Source organism: Hippopotamus amphibius, chromosome 1 (assembly GCF_030028045.1).
Source record: "Hippopotamus amphibius kiboko isolate mHipAmp2 chromosome 1, mHipAmp2.hap2, whole genome shotgun sequence".
NCBI classification, from domain to species: Eukaryota; Metazoa; Chordata; class Mammalia; order Artiodactyla; family Hippopotamidae; genus Hippopotamus; species Hippopotamus amphibius.
In genome coordinates, this window is record NC_080186.1 from 42,137,700 (window position 1) to 42,160,840 (window position 23,141).

At 35.6% G+C, this 23,141-nt stretch overlaps 1 protein-coding gene across 12 annotated transcripts in view; it reads right to left on the bottom strand.

Annotated features, from left to right (window-relative positions):
* FAF1 (Fas associated factor 1) overlaps positions 1–23,141 on the bottom strand; it is a 463,179-nt gene that overhangs the window by 249,451 nt on the left and 190,587 nt on the right. For all 12 annotated transcript variants that reach the window (XR_009049289.1, XM_057710484.1, XM_057710451.1 and 9 more), the window contains one exon: positions 16,509–16,600. Coding sequence is in view for 11 of the 12 variants with exons in the window: in XM_057710484.1 (XP_057566467.1) it covers positions 16,509–16,600 (92 nt within the window). In the remaining variant the exon portion in view is untranslated. The remainder of the gene's footprint in view (positions 1–16,508; positions 16,601–23,141) is intronic.

A 23,141-nucleotide genomic window follows, 5' to 3' on the forward strand; every position in this document is an offset into this window, starting at 1 on the left:
TTATAAGGTCTAACTCTCATGATTTGTCCTCCAGATACTGGGGAAGGGGATCCAGTAAGATCTTATGTCTGCCTTCATTGAGTTTATTGAGGAATGCGCAGACAAGACAAGTTATATATGGTACCATTTGCTAAGAGCTCTAATACCACTTTTGCTAAGGTGCTATGGAAATACAGAGGAAGAATACCTAGATTAGACCAAGGAGGGGGCAAAGGCTGTAAGGAATTTACTATGGTGATTTGTATAATTTTCACAGACTTTACAGCTAAAATATTATCTCTACAAATTGATTCTAGCTGCTGCTTAGCAGAATATGTTGAGTCCTTAGTGGCTGCATCTAGGAGCGATTTTCTCCACAATAGTGTCTTCTAATGGTTGGTTAGGATAGTTAGTCACAGTTAATCCACCTTTGAGCAGTCTCTCTTCTACCTTCAAAATGCAAAGTCATTCATGCCACTTCAACTTTGACCTTCAGAATAGCTCTGAGGGTAACTGCCAACCAAAGTAGGTGGATGCAAAATAACACAGAACAGTTTTTTTTAATGGTATGTTTTCTCTTCAATTAGAGGGAGAAGGAAAGGTATAAGTAAGTGTAGAAATTTTTTAGAAGCAGCTGAATTTTAACTCAACGCAAGAAATGGTTTTAATAGAACATCTCTTCTAACTGGTTTTTAATTTTTCATTCTCTATTATGATTTTCTTTTCAGTTTGAATATCTGCATCTACCAACAAGGAGATGGTTGTTTCTACAAATAGACAACAGTCATTAAAACGTACCATTGCTCTACCCTCAAATACAAACTGAAATTAACGTTTAAGAATGTAATGAAAATATATATATTGTCCCCAAGCTTTGAACTGGTGGCTATTTGCAAAAAATACAACACAGTGACTGTTAACATTTTAAAGCAATTAGTGGCAACGTGCTAGACATTTTCACATATACCATCTCATAATTCTCCGAGCCGGTTTCTTAATTTTCAAGTTGGGGGAGGGATAGAGGGGGGGAGGTACGTTGTAAAAGAGGGAACTACAAAAAGATAGATAGATAGATAGATAGATAGATAGATAGATAGATAGATAGATAGATAGATAGATATCCACCTCCTTAAAATTTTCAGTACTATAACTAAGCATTAATATCTATTCCACCAACAAAATTCTAGAAATAGTTTTGGTAGAACATCCCTTCTCTACTTTCTTTTTCATCCACAAGTCTTGACCTTCTAGTGCTCTTTCATTAGCAGAATCTCCACCTCTGCCTGAGGGGATTCCATTCCAATTTAATTATGAGCATTTATCAGGAACAGAGAAGTCATCTGTAAAATATCTGCCTTCTAGTGAGTAACAACTTCATTTTAATTCATTGACGTAGTTTAATACAGTTTATACTCCCCTCCAGTTTTTGTTTTGTTTTGTTTTGTTTGGGGGGGGGGGTGACAGTATAGGAAAAATTAGCATACAGCAAATTTTAACACAGGCCCCAATAAATAAATTTGAAATTACCTGTGAACATTTTTTATACCCGTGAACATAAAAAGCCATAAATTATTGGCCTCCATATGTCAAGTATTGATAAAAGCAACAACCTTAAGAAAATATATATAACAGCCTTCACTGTCTTGACTGTTTATTTCACATTTAGAGAGCACTTTAGTGATCCATTTATGCAGATATTTTAATATGTATGACAGTGATTTTTCAAGGTTAACAAGATTGCATTATGACAGTGAAATGATCATTTGATCATCATGTACTTATATACCTGTCATTAATTCCTGATTAGGAAGAGGAATGGCTTCCTCCTGACAAATAGCAGCAGGCCCATGGGTGGAACAGCAGAAGGCAGGGTGTCTTGCATCAAGGATAATAACAGTAAGTTTAAGGATTTCTTCTCCAGCAATACCTTGAATCAAGAATTCCCTCTTAAACCTTCAGTGGGCAGAAGAGGTGGACAGGCTAAACCACAGCTTTCCTATTAAAACAGTAACAGTTCTAGGGGAAGCACTCATTGTTATAAAGTATAAATCCATCAAGATTAAACAACTAGACTAGGAAAAAAAACACATTCAGATTTGGGTTTCAGGGCTGTTATGACTGAATGTTTGCGTCCCCTCAAATTCACATGCTGAAAGCCTAACCCCCAACGTGATGGTATTTGGAGGTAGGGCATTTGGGATTATGGTTCTTATAAGAAGAAAAAAGAACAGAGCTTGTGCTCTCCCTCTGTCAAATGAGGACTTTGTGAGAAGGCAGCCATCTGCAACCAGGAAGAGGGCTCTCACCGGGAACCATATCTGTCAGCATCTTGATTTTGGACTTTCTAGCCTCAAGAACTGTGAGAAATAAATGTCTTTTGTTTAAGCCACCCAGTCCATGGCATTTTGTTATAGCAAACTGAGTTGACTGACTAAGGGCTTTTAGGGGTTCTGTATTCACAGCACTCAAGTAAACAGATACCATCAATTCTGCACACTGAAGTAAACAGATACCATCAATTCTGCACAGGCTTCTACTAGATGGCCATCTGTTTGTTAAATGGTATATGACCACCCAAATTAAAATTCCACTCATTAAAACCCACTGTAGAAAACAATAAGCGTTTGTCAAAACTCATATAACTGGGGGATACTTAAGAACTGTGCATTTACTGTATGTAAACTATATCTCCATAAAAATATTATAAGCCATAAAAAAGTACTTGAACTGGATAACTACTGTTTTTGCAATTAAATGGATCTCATATTTTTAACCTCAAAAACAGAACACACTTTTTATCAATGTAAATGTTAAACATGGATTTTTTGCCACTGTTACTTAATAATACTATATGATCACTGACATATATGGGTTGTTGTCTGTGAAATTAAATTTCCCAAATCAGTGTTGCATATGTAGTTAAGATGAGTAAAATATTAACATCAATACAGAGATAGAAAATCTCCAGTTTCATTCCTGCTGTGAGTGTATGCTACTTCCTTTCTTGCACTGGGTATTTTAAACAAATACTAATGTAAAATAACAAATTTAGAAGGTTCATCTCCAATAATTTTATTTTTAAATATGACCTGATAGTGAAGCCAAAAAAAGTAATTTTTTCAAATTACTGTGACTTTTTCTTGTAAAAATATAAATAATAATTTTAGAATGTGCTATTGAATTTTTCATTAATAATTTACAATTTATATCTTTCTAAAAAGCCCTACAAAATTTTCCCTCCTTTGTCTCTTTGGGAATATTTTATTATCTACAATGATCTTTTTATCCTTTCAGATATATCAAGCTTTTAAATTAAAAAGCATGACACATGGCAATTTAAATTTCCATTCTAAACTTACAGAGTCATATGAGCTCTTGTCAACAAAAGACCAAATTTACTATAATTATGGATTATTTACACTAAAACAAAATAAGAAATCAATATGTAAATGTAATGTTTGTTGTAGCTAATGCAGCCAGCAATGACAGATTAGGTTCAAACAGCAATCAGTTTGAAAATCTGGCACATATGTAAATGAGCTAGGGACTTGATGTTTACATTTGACTGTATTTCATTCAGGATTTTTAAATTGTCTCAGGAACAGCACAAAAATAAAATGTTAATCTTTCCACTACAAATATAACTTGAGCCCTCATCATAACTGAAATTAGGTTTTGCTCCTGTCCAGCTAAACTAATATATGATACTAATAATTCTGAGCGGCAGATTACATCATTCTTAATTAACACTCTGCTACAGTTGTTAACATCCTCCAAGACACCATGTTATCATCACCACAAGTTCTGTAACAATCTTAAAACCACATTTAACAAAGGTTGGCCTCTTACTCTGCAGCTACTTTTAATTGCTTTCTTTGCTAGCAATTAAATATGTCTACATAAACAAACATTTGGTTTCATATAATTCTTCATAACATTTTTCATGAAGATTTCAAAGTTCAGGTGTCCTTATGTCTATAATTACTGTTTATCAATATAGAGATATATTGGTTTTAGCAAAATGTACTAACCAAAGTATATAAGATTAGTCAAAATGTGGTAATTAGTGGTGAGAGTGATATATTGTGATCCATCAAATAGTTCATAGCAAAACTGTCAAAACACAATTCTATCCATCTAGACAAACCATGAAGAAAGAAAAAAATTTACAGATACACTGACTTTGTTTCATGAATTAATGACCAAGTTTCCGGACTGTCCATTAAATCAACCTGGACATAGAGGATACCTGCAGTTCTTCTTCAAAGTGTGATGTTAACAAGCTAATCTCAGTAGTGACTGACCTACCAATAGGCAGTAAACTATATAAATGGGTTTGGTACACCAATCCAATTAGATGTGTTGTGATCTCCATCAATGCTTTAACTGGAGACAGGTTTCTTTCATCCAGAATGCATAACTTTAGGGAAATGTCCTCTTCTTAAAATAAGCCACTCTTCAATAGCCTCTCATTAAAAAACATTTACCAATCCAATACTTCCTAAATTTCACTTTTACAAAATCTAATAATAATGCTCACAAAAATTAAAGTTGAACAGTAATCACAATAATGTACTTAAAAATTTTTTCTTTTCTTGGCTGTGTTGGGTCTTCATTGCTGTGCACAGGCTTTCTCCAGTTGTGGCAAGTGGGGGCTACTCTTTGTTGCAGTGTGCAGGCTTCTCACTGCGGTGGCTTCCCTTGTTGCAGAGCACGGGCTCTAGGCATGCAGGCTTCAGTAGTTAGGGCCCGCAGCTCAGTAGTTGTGGCGCATGGGCTTAGTTGCTCTGCGGCATGTGGGATCTTCCCTGACCAGGGATTGAACCTGTGTCCCCTGCATTGGCAGGTGGATTCTTAACCACTGTACCACGAGGGGAGTCCCTATATTAATTTATTCTTAAGAAACGACGAGTTACTTTAAGAATGATATATCAAATTGTTAAAGTACTGTACTGCTTACAACACCGATAAAACATTTTCACAGATGAATATCCTTTGTGAAAACAAAAAAAAAGTTGTTTTGTAAAGCATTTTGGAAGAAAAAAATTAACCAATCTATTCAGAACATTTACTTGCATGTGTAAAGTTTCCCCTTTTTGTACCTCAGGCCCCCAGTCATAAAATGAGACTAGATTAGATGCTTCCTTTAAATCCTTCCAAAAATGATATCCTAGAGCTTTCTTCTAAGTCAGAGCTCTCACAGATGTGACTCTTGCGTTAAGGGAGAACACCAAAAGCTGAAATAGCAGATTCCATGATACTTCTCAGTTATCTTTCTTAGTTGGGATAATGGGGGGTGGGGTGAACGAGTATCTTTAATAGCCTCAGTACAGGGTGGGAGAGATGGGAAAAAGAAAACAAAAAAGTAAACTGTTTGTATAAGTATCAATACACATATCACCCAGAGGGTGTCACCTCTTAGCTAAGACCAAGTCTAAGAGCACAGCTGGATACCTATTACCACAGCTAGTTATAAGAAGCAGAGATAGAAAAGGAATACTTCAGGTTTTCCCTTATTATACCATGTTTAATGGATGTAGTGAAGTGCATACTCAAAGTAGGTTAGAAGAGACCTCAAGGATCATGAGAACAATGTTTCATTTGTTTTTCTTCAAGCTTCTGCCTCTGCTTACAGGGCAAATACTATTTCTGCCCATGCTGTTTCTCCTCACAAAGGAAAGAGTTTTAATAAGAACACTTTTAGCTTTTTCCCCCCATTCTAAACTTGCTTCTTCCAGAGAAAAGAAGAGACTATTACAATTATTCACAAGGTCACCTTGTACTAGGTTAGGTTTCACAGAAGGCAGGGAGGAGGCCAGCAGCTTCCTCTTCCATTTCCTAAGCCCTAATGCACTAAATTCCCTTCCACTTTTTATCCTCTGTGGTAGATACTTCTGGACAAGGTTTGCCATGAGCTTTCTAAGCTATGTTTCCTGCTGTGACTAGGTTGGTGAGGCAGGCCTATTGCATCAGTTCTTAAGGCTCTGAAGACCCAGTCATAACTTTTTATGGCACTTGAGCACATGGGTCCTAAGATTTAGATCTGGAGTGAAAGGTAAAAGACCTCACTTAGGACTCAAGTCTAAGCCACATGATCCATTTGGTGCTTGTCTGGCTACTAAAACAGTTTCTTTTTCCAATCATGGAGCCTCTTTATTTTCTGGTAGCATCTGAATCCCAGAGCAGAGGAGTGACCTGCCCAAAGTCAAACAGTGATTCTGTGGGAGAGCTAGGGCTAGAACTCAAATGGGGCTAGGACTCAGATATCTTGACTCACTACTCCTCAATTTCCTTCCACAGTATCCACTGGAAAATATAATACCCTATTCTCGCCTAATTCAAGGCTACTGTCACCTGCTTTCCCACCAATGGTTTTCCAAGGACGAAAAAAAAAAAAGCCACATATTTTAACACCAGTGGTTTACTTAACTATCACAGGAGTCCCAATTAGCACCCTGAATTTACTCATGCTTGCACAAATAGCAACTAATTCAAAGCCAGAGTTAAAAGCAACTTCACAATTCAAAGGCCACACAAGAGGACCATATGCTAGACTGCATGACCAGAGCTCAACAACACCCTCACAGAACTCATCAAAATATTAATGGGAACCAACTTCCCAGTATAAAAAGGTCAAAGTTCAACAGCAAGACAATTACTACTTACAAAAGGGACAACTATACATAAGGGATACCTTATTTTCTGTCACCCTGCCATTAAAATGAAGACAATCTATACAATTAAAATAGAGCCGGACATTTTTAGCACTTAGAATAAGATCAAAGCAAGCTGAAAATACTGTCTTTTATTACCAAGACACCCATTCAGTCCTTTTCTAGCAAGGTGATAATTATTAATACCAAATCCAAAAATACTAAACCTTCTCCAACTATATTTATACTTGGCCTGAGGGCTTTGGCACTAGTTATTTCCCTTGCCTAGAATACTATTCATTCTGCCCTTCACTTTAATGGTTCCTCAATCATTCATGTCTCAGTGGAAACAGTATCTCTTCTGAGAGGCCTTTCTTGACCTTAAAACTTACAGTAGTCACCCAATTACATCTTATCATGTCACTCTATTTCAGTTTTCTGCAAAGCACTTATTGCCATATGATAATTTTTCTTGTTTATCTTATTTGTAGTTTGTTGCCTGTCCCTCCAACCCTACCCTCATGTCTACACATATTATACTGTATACTCCATGAAAGCAGATACCATGTCGTCTTGTTTCTCACTGTATCCCTAACACCCAGAACAAGGACCTAACACACTGTAAGATGGTACCCAATCTATATCTGGTAAACGAGTGAATAATTGACATCTTGCATGAATAAATGAGATGGACTCTCCATTTATCTGAAAAACACTTTATGATGAGCCTGATAATTAGCAAAACAGCCAATGGAGAGACTACACATGCATGGATGAAAAATTTAATCCCTCAATTTGTCATGAAACTTTTCATATTCATTACAACAAATGTTTATCTATTAAGGGCCTTTACAGAGATGGCACTTTCATGAGCTGATGGAGATGCTCAGTAAGAATGCTCTTGCTCTTCACAGCTCAGGATCAGGTTGGTGAGAGGACAGCCATATATGAAATAATACTAGGGAAACTAAGACTCATAGAAGAAAGATGTTGCCTGAGGTCACAAAACCAGTGTAGGACAGTTATAGGATAAACAGTGTCTGATTATATAAAGCCAGAGCTCCTTCCACTACTCCATACTTGGGTGAGAAAAATCAAAAGGAACAGTGGACAAAAGGCTAAACTCAGGCTAAGGAGTGGAGACTGCCTAGTTCATTACATTTATGGAACCCTTGTAAGAGCTTTGGCTCCCCAAGTATCTTATATCTGTTCCGTATAATACTTGATATCCCACCATTAGAACTTTACTTCTTAGCTTTGGTCTCTCTTAGGAGGCAAACATCCTTAGGAATGTAGCACTTCACAGTATTCATTCCACAAATATTTCTAAGTACCTACTATGTTTCAGCACTCTTTTAGCTGCTGAGGATACAACAGTGAACAAAAAAAAGTCCCTGATTTCTTATAGCTTTACGTTGTGATGAGGGACACAGACAACAAATATGAATATGAATATGTTACTAACATCACTAATATACTGCATTGTTGGGATAATGTGAGATAAAGGGAGAGTGTATAATAGGGGGGCTTTTTTGCCAGGGGAATCAAGAAAAGCCTATCTGAGGATGTAAATTTGAGTAGAGGTCTGAATAAAGTAAAGGAGTAAGCCAAGTTGATAACTGGTGGAAGACAATTCCAGGCAGAGGAATAGCATAGTGCAAATGTCCTGAAGTTGAAGCACACTTAGCATGTTTAAAGAAGAGCAGGGATGCCAGTGTGGCTGGCAAGATACAAGCCAGAGGTGAGAATGATAAAAGATGAAGTTAGAAAGTCAGGAACAAGATTATTTAAGTCCTTTATATACCTTAGTAAGGAATTTTATTCTAAGTACAAAAAAGCAAGTGGAGGGGTTTGAGCAGGGGAGAGACATAATCAAGTTTTGGTTTTTGGTTTATTTATATCTTAGACCACTTGAATATGGGGAGAGGTGCCATTCGAAGGCAGAGGTATAAGGACAGGGGAAACAAGAGGTCATTAAATGGTAAGGCTGAGAGAAGGCAAAGAAAAGTTTACCTACTCATTTTTATTATCTATGGTTATAAGTGAAATTTACACATAACTCTTTCTTACATTATCTTCTTCCAGTTTTGGTAACAATATTACACGAACATTATAAGATAGGTAGCAGTTCCATTGGGAAGAGTTTTTGTAAGATTTCTTTATGGAAATCCTTTGGGGTGGGGGAGGGGGAAGAAGGGGCATGTGAAATTTTTGACTACAAATTCAATTTTTTTAACGGTTATCACTTTTTTCAGGTTATCTATTTCCTGTATTCATTTTAGTACATGAAAGCTTATGCAAAATTCTCAATTTCAACTAAATTTCAGCTTTTATTGCCATAAAGATATATGCTTATTTTATTACTATTCATGTACATTTTTGTTTTAAAACAATTTAATTTATTAATTTCTTATTTGTTTAGTATTAACTTATTTAATAATTATTTTATTAATCAAAAAATATCTTCTGAATCTGTAGTTAAGTCCCCTTTTCATACCTAATATTTTTGTGCTTACTCTCATTTTCTCTTGGCTTGATTTTTCAAGCTGGTATTACTTGTTGATTACTTCTATCATTAATTACTGCTTTAAAATCTCTTTCCTTCTATTTTCTTCAGACTTACTCTGTTTTTCTCTATTTTCTTAAGTTGAACATACAATGCAATTGTTCTATCTTTCTTGTCTTCTAATTGTTGGACTTAATATTACAAACTTCCCTCTAAGTACAACTTTTGCTATATTCCAAGTTTTAGTATACAGTACTTATTTACATTTACTTCTAAATAGCTAGTGGTTGCTATTATGATTTCATTTTTACCCATAAATTATTTTGAAGTAAACTATTTGTAGTATCCAAATATATGGAGCATCTCAGAGATGACATTTTATTATTACTTCACTTCTAATTTTATTGCATAATGGCCAGAGAATGGATTGGCATGACAGTGATTCTTTGACACTGGCTTTGTGTTCTAGCACATGGTCAATTTTCATAAGTATTCCATATGTGTTTAATTTGGTTATTCAAATAATATATTGATTTATTGCTTAATTCATTAGTTTCCAAAAAATGATTTGTATATAACTGTGGTTGAACTATTTCTCCTTGTAATTGTGTCAATTTTTTCTGATTTGTGCATACAAGTTTACAATTATCATATCTTCTTGGTAACTGTCCCTCGATATTATTTGCCTTAAATTCAATTTTATGTGATATTAATATTACTACACTACATTTTTAAAAAATTAACATTTGGCTCAAATATCATTTCCTGTACCCTTTCTCTTCTTGTCATTTCTTTGAGAGATATTTCTCTCTTATACAACATATAGCTGTTTATGTTTATGTTTTCTTCTAGAAGTATGCAGGTTATTTTTCTCTAGTGTTTATCCCCTTAAGTTACAACATTTATACCAAGGTTTATGTTTTTCTAATACAGACTAACAATCAGTAGCTCTAGCTTTCTTCAAACAAGAGCCTAAACAAACTCTCAATAGCTACTCTCTTTCTGTCATCACCTAACCACTACCCCTAACTCAGTTTACCCATCTGTAATAAAAAAGCTTGGCAAAAAGTTTGTCTTCACAAATGATAATTGTTGTGTCATTGTCACTTACCAAACACTTTACCTTTGTGCTTAACATCCTTATTCTTATAACTATTACGTATCTTCTACTTCAATATTATCTGTAATTTATACTTTGTCATCAACTATTACTTAACTGCACTGAAATCCAGAGCCCAGAAATGTTCTCCATTTGCTCCAATCTTCTATTCTCTTACCTTTTCTACTGTTTCTAAACCTGTCAGCTAACTTCAACACTTAATCCCTGGCTCCCCACTACGGACTGAACTGCATCCCTCACCCCTAGAATTCTTATATTGAAGCCCTAACCCCCAATATGACTCTATTTGTAAAGAGTCTTTAGGAAGTAATTAAGATTAAATGAAGTCATAAGAGTGGGACCCTAATCCCATAGGATTGGTGTCTTTATAAGAAGAGGAGGAGAGATAAGAGCGCTCCAGTGATTGCTTGCTCCCTGCCTCCTCTCCATCCCTTCCTCCACCCTCTCTCCCTCCCTCCTTCCCCTCCACCCCCATCCCCTCTTGTGAGGACACAGTGAGAAAGTAGCTGTCTGCAAGCTAGGACGAGAGCTTCCACTAGAAACCAAATCTCGCAGGAACCTTGACTGGACTTTTTAGTCTCAAGAACTGTGAGAAATAGATGTCTATTGTTTGTCACCCAGTCTATGGTATTCTGTCATTGCAGCTTAAGTGAAGATACTCCCATACCCTTTTTGGCCACCAGCCCTTTTTTGTTTCACTTTTTCAAGTTTTTGCTATTTGCCATCTCTTCCTCCTCAAACTTCTAATAATTCTTCAGTCTCTTGACCATACTCCTCCCTCAACTTCTCTCTCCCTTCACAGTTGAATTTTATGAAAATAACAGTAACTCTAATCTCTCATTTCTCACTTATCCATTAAAATCTACTACAACCTGGTTCTTATTCTCATCTTTCTACCAAAAATTATCTTAATAAACGCATCAATTACTTACATGCCAAACTCGATGAACTTTTAAGTAATCATCATCCTACCTGGAATACACTGCAAAGTTTTGTACCATTACCACTGTACATTCGAGACAAAAAATATAGGTAGTAGTACAGATTTTTCAGGATTGTCTCAGTTCTAGACATATAACTGAATTACATACAGGACACACACCAGTGAAAAGCTCCACTGGCAACTAGGAAACAGGTGTTTGTAAATAGAGATTTGTCATCTATACATATTTAGAAATTGAAGGATTGAGAGGAGATGTCAGGGAGAATGTAGAGTAAGAGGGACTGCTGAAAACAGAACTCTGGGGAACACCAACCTTTAGAGTAGATGAAGAAAAGAGGAGCTTACTGGATCAATCAACCTGAGTGGCAGACAGTACACTAAAAGACAGTGTTGGAAATTTTCTTTAAAGAGATGAATTAAGAAAAAGCCTAAAACCTTAATGAACAGGTCATAAGCTCCTAGAGGACAGAGATTGTCTTCATCTAGTAGGTAAGCAATAAATCTCTGATGGATTGAATCTTCCCTATAATAATATGAAACAGGTATCATTAATAGTCCCCACCCCTTCTGATTTAACTACGATTTACAGTATAATCTGAAGTTGTGCCACAGAGGTACTGCATCACCTTTGAATTAATTAGTGAAATCTGATTTATTTTTTAAAGTTTTTAAATGCTTTTCAACTGTTATAAAGATTATGACTAAAGAGTTTGCCCTTAAATTCTCAAAAAGCCTGAAATCCTGTTTTCTGAAAAACATAATTTACTTTAAAATAATTCTAAATATAATTCAGCTGTAGACACATATGGTAATTTTGCTGCTCTTAGCTTTTTTTAAAAAAATTGTAAATACAAAATAAGACTCAATTACCAGGCACCCCCTAGTGGCAGTAAAATCAAGTTAACAAAAAAAAATTTTTTTACATGGTTTTTTTAAACCTTGTCTTTAAACCTCACCAAACCTTGAGAATAAAACTGTCAGTAAACAATTTAAGAGCATGTTATTTGACATCTACATTTTAAAAAAAAATTAACTTATTTTATTTTTTAATTTATTGGCTGTGTTGGGTCTTTGTTACTGCATGTGGGCTTTCTCTAGTTGTGGCGAGCGGGGGCTACTCTTCATTGCGGTGCATGGGCTTCCCAGTGTGGTGGCTTCTCTTGTTGCAGAGCACGGGGTCTAGGCATGCAGGCTTCAGTAGTTGCAGCACATGGGCTCATTAGTTGTGGCTCATGGGCTCTAGAGCACAGGCTCAATACTTGTGGCACACAGGCTTAGTTGCTCCATGGCATGTGGGATCTTCCTGGACCAGGGCTCAAACCCGTGAACCCTGCACTGACAGGCGAGTTCTTAACCACTGTGCTACCAGGAAAGCTTGTCATTTTATTAAATGATTAATAGTGAACAGTAACTAAAAGTTCATTCACACACTGAAATTTCATTAATATTCTTGAGAATTACAGTAAGTATATAATGACAGATTACAAGATTTTTTTTTTAAATGTCATTATAGAGAACAGCTTCCAAAAAAGAAGGCATCTTTGGAATAAAGCTTTATATATTTCTGTCAAGAAACTGGAAACTATAGTAGATGGAGGGTCAGATGGACATTTCAGTATTGGAAGTATTCACTGTTGACCTTGAACAATCCACTAAACTCTTCTAAACACCTCAATTTCCTAATTTATAAAACAGAGATATCAAAATCAGCCTGTATTCTTGTAGAGTTGCAATAAAAATCAAGTGAGAGTTGAATGAAAAAGATTACTATTGGTATTACTAGCATAAATAAATCATTTTAATAATTATGTTTTGTAATTTGTGCTTTCACATATCATGTGAAATTACTGAATTTTTACAACCACTCTGGCAACTAAAATCCTTCCTATTTTCTATATGAAAAAATCTAAGATCCTAGCCAAGCTGGGACTGTAATCCAGCACTTTTCTCTCTAGATCTTATTATCTTTTATATGGCGAGACAGATTATAATCATATTACTTTCCTGATTTGGTTATAATAAATTCTGTTTAGAAGTGACACTGTAACACCAGTGTTGTCTAGTCCATTGAGAGAAGACTGACACTCTGTAAAGAAAGAACCTAATGTCTGCCACTGTGTTGGAACTGGAATGGTGGAATCCAGCAGCAGGACCTCGTCGTAGTTCTGCACTGCAATTAACAGGCAGTTTGTTAACCAGTTCCCCTCCGTCTTCCAACATTCACCGACTCGTGTCAGAGAAATAAAAGAATAAAACCAATTAAATATCTAACCAACCACCTAAATAAAACATACCTTTTTAAAAAATCCCAAATCTGAGGTGAAGAGAAGGATGGGGGTGAAATAATATGTACATAAACTTTCCTCTTTTCCCCTACGAATTTCAAAGCTCTTCTAATTTGCCAATTCTCAAATATAACACTAAAAATCAGAATTACCTTTTATTTTCTCTTTTTCAGATTATAAATTTGGTTGCAAATTACAAATAAGATTTGTATGAATCCACCAATTATAATAAAATTTTGCAAAAACAAACCAATTTGATTATGGAGTTACTGCAGAGCAATTTTATGTCTCCCATATTTGATAATATGGTGTGCTATATAACAATGTTAAATTATTTTTGGACTCCACTATATAGTTAAGATGTCAAAAATTAGTTTTATTTGATAAAACACAAAATGAAAATAAGTTAAAATAATTATTACCATTAGCTTTAAAAATTCTGTATGGATTTTGTTTTTTTTAAATTGTCTCTCATGAAATCAGAATTTAAGATATACATCACACACACACAAAGAAAAATAATCTCTAGTTTTATAGAAAGATATCTTAGATTAACAAACCTAAAAGAAATACACCTTGACTTTTTAGTTAGATTTTAATAAAATGTTCATTAATATAACTTTTTCATTGGCAGGAACCTCTAATGCTCTTCCTCTCACTAGCCAGATACACTGTGCTTTGTGTCTTTTATCTTTGAATTTTTATGTCTTTCTTATTCTTCCAACACAGGAAAAAGCATCATTATAACTTGCTAAAAATCCTTAAAGTCGACTTGGGAAGGCTACTTTAGTGCCATATAAAGTACTCATTCTCCAAAAAACACTGCATTTCAGAAGCACTGTAGGCCCCTGCCTACCTAGTGACTGAGCAATTGGCAATCAAACTAACATGAGCCACGCGGCAATGAAGAACATTTCAGGAAGACATTTTGATAAACCCATTTAATCATGTTACTGGAAAGCAATAGATTATAACCAATGATGTCTCTTATCTACTTGTAATTATGTGGATTACATATTGGATGACAGTGGTTACACTCTGTTAACTAACCTAAAAAATAATGTTCTACATGACCAGATACAGAACCCATACTTATAATCTCATCTGGTATTTATATCAACATTACTATAAACACGAGGACTACAAGTACCATTTGGCTTGTAACAGTGCGCAAATGCAAATTCCCATTAATATATGATCTGAACATAGGAGATAAAGAGCAACCCAAGAAATCTTTAAATTCTTAGTTTCAAATAAACCATTAATAGACTGTCAGATACAATTAGTTAGATTTAACTTTTTTCAGTTCAGTGATTTCTACTTTGGTAAAGTGAAATTTAATTTTCTTTTTGCTACTATCCACTTGTGATGGTATGAGCTATAAGAAATACACATTTGGTTTTCTTTCCCACACAGAGCTCCTAAAATCTTTGGAAGTTTTTAAGTGATAAGAGTGATAAAGGTAAAAAAAGAGAGGTCTCTTTTGTTATTCGTAACGAGTCCCTTTCAACCACACATGGGTTTGTTAAACAGATGATTTTTGGAAAACCCCTCTAGATAGAAGCTGGTTGCCAGGGGAACCAACCTCAGGATTAGAGGATTGGAACTTTCAGCACATACCTCTCCCCCTCCCCTTCCTCGAGCAGGAGAGAGGAACTAGAGATTGGGTTGATTACTAATAGCCAATGAGTCAATCAATCATACCTCTGTAGTGAGCCTCCATAAAAAATCCTAGCTGAAGAGCTTTGGAGAGCTTCCAGGTTGGTAAACAAGAATGCATCCATGTGCTGGCATCCATGTGCCATCCATGAGGGTGGCACACCCCAAACACTGCAGGCGCTCCTGTGCTCCAGACCCTTCCAGATCTCATCCTATGTATCTCTCCATCTGGCTGTTCATTTATAGCCTTTAAAATATGTTTTATAATAAATTGGTAATAGTAAGTAGAGCATTTTTCTGAGTTCTGTGAGCCATTCTCTCACAAATTATCGAACCCAGAAGGGAGTGGTGGGAACCTCCAATTTATAGCCAGTTGGTCAGAAGCATAGGTGACAACGTAGACTTGCAATTGGGCCTGATGTGGGTGCAGTCTTGTGGGACTGAGCCCTGAACCTGTCGGATCTAATGCTATCTCCAGGTAGATAGTATCAGAATTTAGTTAAATTGTAGAACATCTAGCTGGTATTGAAGAATTGCCTCGTGGTGGTGGTGGACCCATTTGGTGGCCAGAGGTGTTCTGTGGGTAGTGTAGTTAAGAAAAACAGGACTTTTTTTCCTTCTACTACATTAATAACAAAGATATTCGGTAGATGATGGAGAAAAATTTGACAATATTCAAAGTTTAGGGACACCAAATTGCATTAAATAAAAAAAGAAAATGTGCAGAAAATTGTGAATATCTAAGAACAACTTAAACATAGTTCTGGATGGATACTGTACTCACAAAAATTATCACTCTATCACTAGCTTAATCATTCACTTTAGATCAGGTTGCTTCATCAAGCAATAATAATGTAATATATAATTAAATATTAAAATCATCTGATCATTCCATAAATGTACTGTTTCACTGTGAAAACTGAAAAAAGAATGAGACCCTCTACTGCAAATAGAGAGAAAATCTTAATAAAAATTCTACATCAGTGTTTTTCAAGCTGTCCTGCAGAGCCCAAGCATCTTCCTCAAAGATATGCTTCTTTAGCCACAGGAGAAACTGCAGTTTGTTACTCACCTCTTCCCTCCAACTCCAGTTCTTCCCCTTCAAACAAGGAAGTACCATTTTAACTCTTTTTTTACTTAATGGAGTTTTGCTAAAGCTTTTCTTTGTAAAAAGACTCCATCACTAAAATCAAACAAATAAACTAACCAAACCAAATAGTTTTAAAATTTATATTGTTCATAGTTGTTGGTAAGTTAAAGCTTCAACAAGATTTTGATTTGATTTTGATATTTATATACAGCTTAAAGCAACTTAACAATCAAACTTTTCATTTCAGATTCCCAGGAAAAGCAAACACCTTACCCAGCATGACTAGATGATGAAGGTGGTGGCAAATCTGGTGTAAGGACATAAAGACAGTTGTTTTTTGGCAAGTGTAGTGATTTTAAGACCGTCTGAAAAAGAAAAAATAAAAAAAAATAACTATTGATTGTGTATTATTAATCTTTTCCTATAATTCTCAGAAAATTATCACTATTGTAGTTTAACTTTCCATCTTTTGACAGTTTCCTAAATAGGATAAATATAGAACTATTGAATCCAAATAAATGTCTCTCCCATATATATCATAAATGAGCATAAATATGAATAATAAAATAAAATACAAATTCTTTAGCTCATGAAAAGATACAAATATATTCAAGAACACAGCTGAGAATCAATAACTTCTTCATTGATGAAGCATATCCTTGCAACTAATAACCACTTCAGGATCATTACAGCAAAAATGAGCAATGTAGATTTTCAGAGATCATTAGACACAGAAAAGATCACAGGGAGTAGCTCAACCCAAAGACTTTTTGGATGAGGAGCTGAAGCCTAAGAGGTGAAATGACTTGGATGAGGTCTTTAGTAAGTGTTACACCTAGATCACTTAACTCTTACTCCAGATAATTTTTTTTGTTAAAGCACTTTGTTTGGGGTGGATAAACTATTCTTGGGTACCTTTGACCTACTATCTTGATAACCACACAAAATTTCACCAAATTTATTTGCCAGAGAACTCCTATATACCTTTCAAACTCCCAACTTAATGGTAAATACTTGCTAATGTACTTCAAACTGTTTTGAACAGGAATACACATTAAGAAACACATTTTACATCTTTACATCATAACTCAGGGCAAAAATATTTACTCAACATATATTTATTGAGCTACCAATTCTGTGCCAGGAGTATTCTAAATACCAAAGATATAGCAGTGAACATGATAGTCTAAAACCCATGACCTTCTACAGTTTACACTTTAGTAGGAATAAACCAAGTAACCTATATAGTTAATTATTAGGAAGCAACAGTTTTCTTGACTAAACATAAAGTAGGAAAGGGAGGGTGAAGAATATGAGGTTGGCGAATTATGTAATTTTAAACTTGGTTATCGGGGTGGTTCTCACTTGGAGAATGTAACATTTGAGCAAAAACTTGAAGGTGGTGAAGAAAGAAACTATGAACATATACAGAAAAAGAATATTTCTGGCAAAGGTCATAACCAGTGCAAAACGCATAATGAGCAATAAGGAATCCAAAGCAGCTGAAGCCAAATGAGTACTGGTAGGAAATAGGTCAGAGAGGTTAACAGTGATGGTAGGAGATAGGTCAGAGAAAATTTGTTGAGGCATTTAAGCTAATGTAAGGGCTTTGGTTTTTACTCCGAATGAGATCAAAAGCTACTGGAGTGACATTACTGGATTCATATTTTAAAAGGATCATTCTGTCAACTGTGTTGAAAATGGATGGGAAAAGGGTTGACAAAGGAGGGCAAAAGCACAGAGGAGAGTAATAAAATATACTAAGATAAGGATGATAATTGGCTTATGTCAGTGTGATGGTAACAGAAGTGATGCAAAATAGGTGAATTCTGGATATATTCTGAAGATCGTACCAAAGGGATTTCCTGACAGACTGGATATGAGTCAATAATGATCCTAAAGATTTCAGACTGAACAAATGGAAGGATAAAGTTGCCATCGACTGAAACGGGAAGAATGCAAATGAAGACTTCTACTTTGGACATGTAAGTTTGAAATGTGTATCAAACATTCAAGTGGAGAAGACAAGTAAGGAACCAGATATATCAATCTGGAATTCAGGGAACGGGTCTAGGGTAGAAATATAAATCAGAGATATAAAACTGACAGTGCATACAGATGACACTTAAAAGCCATGACACTAAATTTAGTAATGTGGTCACTGGTGACTTTGACAAGAGCACTAGCAGGTCCCTAACAGACTGAGCTAAAGAGAAATAGGAGGGGAAAAAAAGAGAGAGAGAGAAATAGGAGGAAAGGAATTAGAAACAACAAATACAGACAACTCTTTGGGAGAAGTTTTGTTATCAAAGAGACTAGAGAAATGGAGTGATTGCTGGAAGGTGAGATGGGATCAAGAGAAAAGTGGAAGAAATAACATCACGTTTGAATGTTAATGGTAACGCTTTCCTAGAGGAAAATACTGATAATGCAGGGAAGAATTAATGTGAAGGAAGTCTTTGATTATGCCAGAGGGAATACAGAATGTAATCTGAAGCAAACATGGAGGTTTGGTGTTAGACAGGAGACTGGACAGGCCATCTAGAGTAACAGGAGAAAAAGAAGAGTATGTGTAAAAGATGCAGGTAAGTAAACAGAGACCAAGTTGGGAGCTTGTAGAAATTCTCTTGCGATTGCCTTCATTTAACCAGTGAAACAAAATAGGAAAGTAAGTCATCAGCTCAAGATGAGAATAGGGGAGAGGTGTTTTAAAGGTCTGAGGAAAATATAAGTATAAAATACCCATTTAGGAGAGAGTAGATAAACCAGGTAACTATACTATCATTGCCTAGCAACATTAAGGGGCTCTGTAAAGATTATGGTTGTGAATTTAAACATACACCAATCAGCATGATTTTGTTTGTCTCTAGTCACATTTAGCTATGAGGCACAGAACAGACAGAGTTGGATTTATCCAAGGTAAGGATTTTTGTCAAGCAAGATCCATGAAGCAAGAAATGAAGCCACGTGCAAGAAAGTGATTATAATTACTGACCATGGGATTTAGCCTACTCTAAGGAAGGAAGAGAGGACATGAAAGTGGTAATGATCATGAAAAGATGGTAGAAACAATGGTTTGGAGGTCTGAATAAAGCCAAAGGATTGTTAGAGTTAGGATACTAAAAGACGTGGGCTAGAAAGATGAGAGATGATAAGCAGAAAATGGAAGCTTGAAATTAATATTTAAGAATGTTTTAATTAAATAAGACAACAGGAAGATATGGCTGACGTAGGATGGGAAAAAAGATCATTGTAGAAAATAGGTTCAAGGAACTAACAGGCCAATGTGTTAGAAGAATCACTTACAAGCCTATATTTCTAAGAATTAACACAGAGAGCAATTATAAACGAGTAATGAAAAACTTCCAGAAAATAAGGAAAGATGACTTCAATAAGTAGGTGATATAATTTTTTTTTACATGGAAGTCAAAGCTGAAGGTTTTTTAGAGAGGAAGGACTAGAAATGGAAATGAAGAACAATGAGGACACACATTTTACCAGTTAGTCCAGTGCTATGATGGCTACTAGAGAAAAGCAATTAACACTGGGAAGCCTACAAAGAAACAATGTCCTCAGGAAGACAGATTTCAGTCAGAGGTAGATGGTGAAGAGAATGTGTAGGGAAGAGGCTGACAATAGAACAAATTTTGCTAATCATGAATTAGTTCCACAGGGCATAGCAAAAAGGTTTCAAGCACTCTAGAGGAAAAAGAATAGAGACAGATATGGGCTGTGCAGAGACTATGGAGATTTGAGTGAGAGGTGATATGGGAATTTGAGACTCCTTGAAGTGACTTGCATAAACAGTAGGAAAAGGAGTAATGAAATTGGTTCTGGTTGAACCAAAGCAAATAATAATGTCAAGGCTGAAAGTGTTGGAAAGAAAGATGGAGTGGATATCTAGGAATCCCTATTAACCTTGCAGATGGAAGTAGGGACACCTGGGGAGAGCTGATCTTACCCAAGCATAGAACATAATGAATTCCTTCTTGACCCCTCTATGAGAGGGCCCATCTTACTAAGGGCACAGTCTTCCTTCATGGGCTTTGGACTTACTCTTGACTCATATCAGTTATTTCTTAAATAAAAAGAAATGCTTACTCATTATCTGCAAAACACTGACATCTTTTATCCAATTTCTTTTTCTTTTAATGCTGGCTATAACCCACTCAGTTAACGTCAAAATTCACCAATGGTTTGCGACCCACGGTTTGAAAATAAAACACTGTAGTAGGCAATTAATCATAACTTCACAATCATCCAGGAAGCCTTGAAGTTCTGAATCTTTTTGTCAAATATATGCAAGTCCTTTTGACAGTGATCTGTGTTACCTTTCAAGAGTTAACTTGCAAACAAAAAAAAACTACATGCATATACACACAGGAAAGTTATTTTTACAATTTTTCATCTTTCATTATTTTACTTTGAGGATTACTGATAACTGCTTGGTCTTACCACTTGATCATTATTGTTGTTTTGACATGCCATCATCCAAAGATTTTCCACTAAATCTTCCTTCTCAAACCACATATGATACAATGAAATAAATGGATACTTTCTTTAAGTCATTCAGTCATTCCACAAACATTTATTTGATGCCTGTTATACCAGGCATTGGATATCTAATGGTGAAAGAAACAGACATGGTCCCTCTACTTATGGGGTTGTGATGGAAAATGCTGGGATGGGAGCCATTTTATACAGAGGTCTGTTAGAGAAAGTAACATTTACACTGAGACCTGAAAGATGAAAAAAGAGCCACACATGTGAAGAATTGGAAGTAAAGCATTCCAGGCAGTTAAATAGCATCTGTCAAGTAAAGATGTAGAGAGATTGAACCTACTAGAAGAATTAAAAGGAAGTTTCTAAAAAAATAAAAAATAAATTAAAAAAATTAAAAATAAAAGGTTTCTATGGCTACAATTTGGAAAGTGAGGGTATAAAAGGCTGAAGATGAGGTTATAGAGGTGAATAGAGGGTAAATAATATAATACCTTTTAAATCATGGTGAGTAGCTTGAATTTTATTCAAAGTGCAATAAAGTTACGTTTTATCAGGAGAGTAATATAATTTGATTTATGTTTTTAAAAGCCCATTCTGGCTCCTATGTTGAGAATGCATTGGAAGAACCCAAGACAAAAAGCTGGAAAAACAATAGTGAAGCTATTACACTGTTCCAGGCAAGATATGGCTGGACTAGGCAGTGCAATAAAAATACTGAAAAGTGGCCATAGTTGAGATTTATTTTGGAGAGAATCTATAGGACCTTACCAAAGGATTAGGTGTTTTTGAATTTTTTTCTTTTAGCTCTTTATTGCAATACAACTGCTTCATACTCTTGTACCAGCTTGTGAGGTACAACTAAGTGAGTCAGCTGTATTTATACAAATGTCCCCACATCCCATCCCTCCCGCAACTCCCTCCCACCCTCCCTATCCCAGCCCTCTAAGGCATCACCCATCATCGAGCTGATCTCCCTTTGTTATACAGTAACTTTCCACTAGCTATCTATTTTACAGTTGGTAGTATATATATGTCTACGCTCTCTCACTTCGTCCCAGCTTCCCCTTCCCCTTGCCCCCCCAACCCTGTGTCCTCCAGTCCATTCTCTGCATCTGCATCCTTATTCTTGTCCTGTCTCTGGGTTCATCATTTTTTTTTTAGATTCCATATATATGAGTTAGCATGCGGTGTTTTTCTCTTTATGGCTTCCTTTACTCTGTATGACAGTCTCTAGGTCTATCCACCTCATTATATATAGCTCCATTTCATTCCTTTTTATGGCTGTGTAATATTCCATTGTATATATGTGCCACATCTTCTTTATCCATTCATCTGCTGATGGGCATTTAGGTTGCTTCCATGTCCTGGCTATTGTAAATAGTGCTGCAATGAACATTATGGCATGTTTCTTTTTTTAAAAAAATTATTTTATTGAGGAATTCCCTGGCAGTCCAGTGGTTCAGACTCAGCACTTTCACTGCCATGGCCTGGGTTCAGTCCCTGGTCAGGGAACTAAGATCCTGCAAGCTGTGTGATGCAGTCAGTTAATTAATTAACTAAAATTTATCTTATTGAAGTATAATTGATTTACAATGTTGTGTTAGTTTCTGAGGATTAGGTGTTTTTCAAATGGGAACAGATTAATGCCCACAGTTTTGGATTTAGTGGTGGCAATATAGTTCTGCCATTTATTGGTGTAGAAGTGGCATGGGAAGGAAAATCAAGAGTTCCATTATAAACATGTTAAGTTAAAGATGCCAATAAGGTATGCAAGTATAAAAAGTGACTACTATTTGGATATGTGAATTCACAGAAGTATAACCTGGAAATGTAAATTTGGGAGCAATCATAAAATTAATGGCATAGAAATAGCAGAAATCACCTAGGGAGAAGAGTACATGGAAATAAGTAACTGAAAATATTATTGATAATAAAGACTATGTTCAAATACAGTCAGCCCTCCATATCCATGGGTTCCACATCCAAGGATGGAAAATACCTGGAGAAAGAAAAATTCCAAAAGTTCCAAAAAACAAAACTTGAATTTGCTGCACACCAGCAACTATTTACATAGTACTTACACTGTATTATATGTAATCTAGAGATGATTAAAAGTATACAGAGGATGTGTAGGTTACATGCAAATATAATGCCATTTTATATGAGAGACTTGAGCATCCATGGATTTTGGCATGGGGGGTGGTCCTGTAACCAATCTCCTATGGCTACTGAGAGACAACTGTATTAGAACACATACTTTAAGAATATTTTCAAAATGACTGCCTTTCACTTCACAAACTACAGAAAATGACATGTAAGACTGATTCATAAGCATAGCTTTCTAAATAAATGAATGAATAAATGACACAGCTATATAAACATGCATTTTGGTGTTTTATTTCT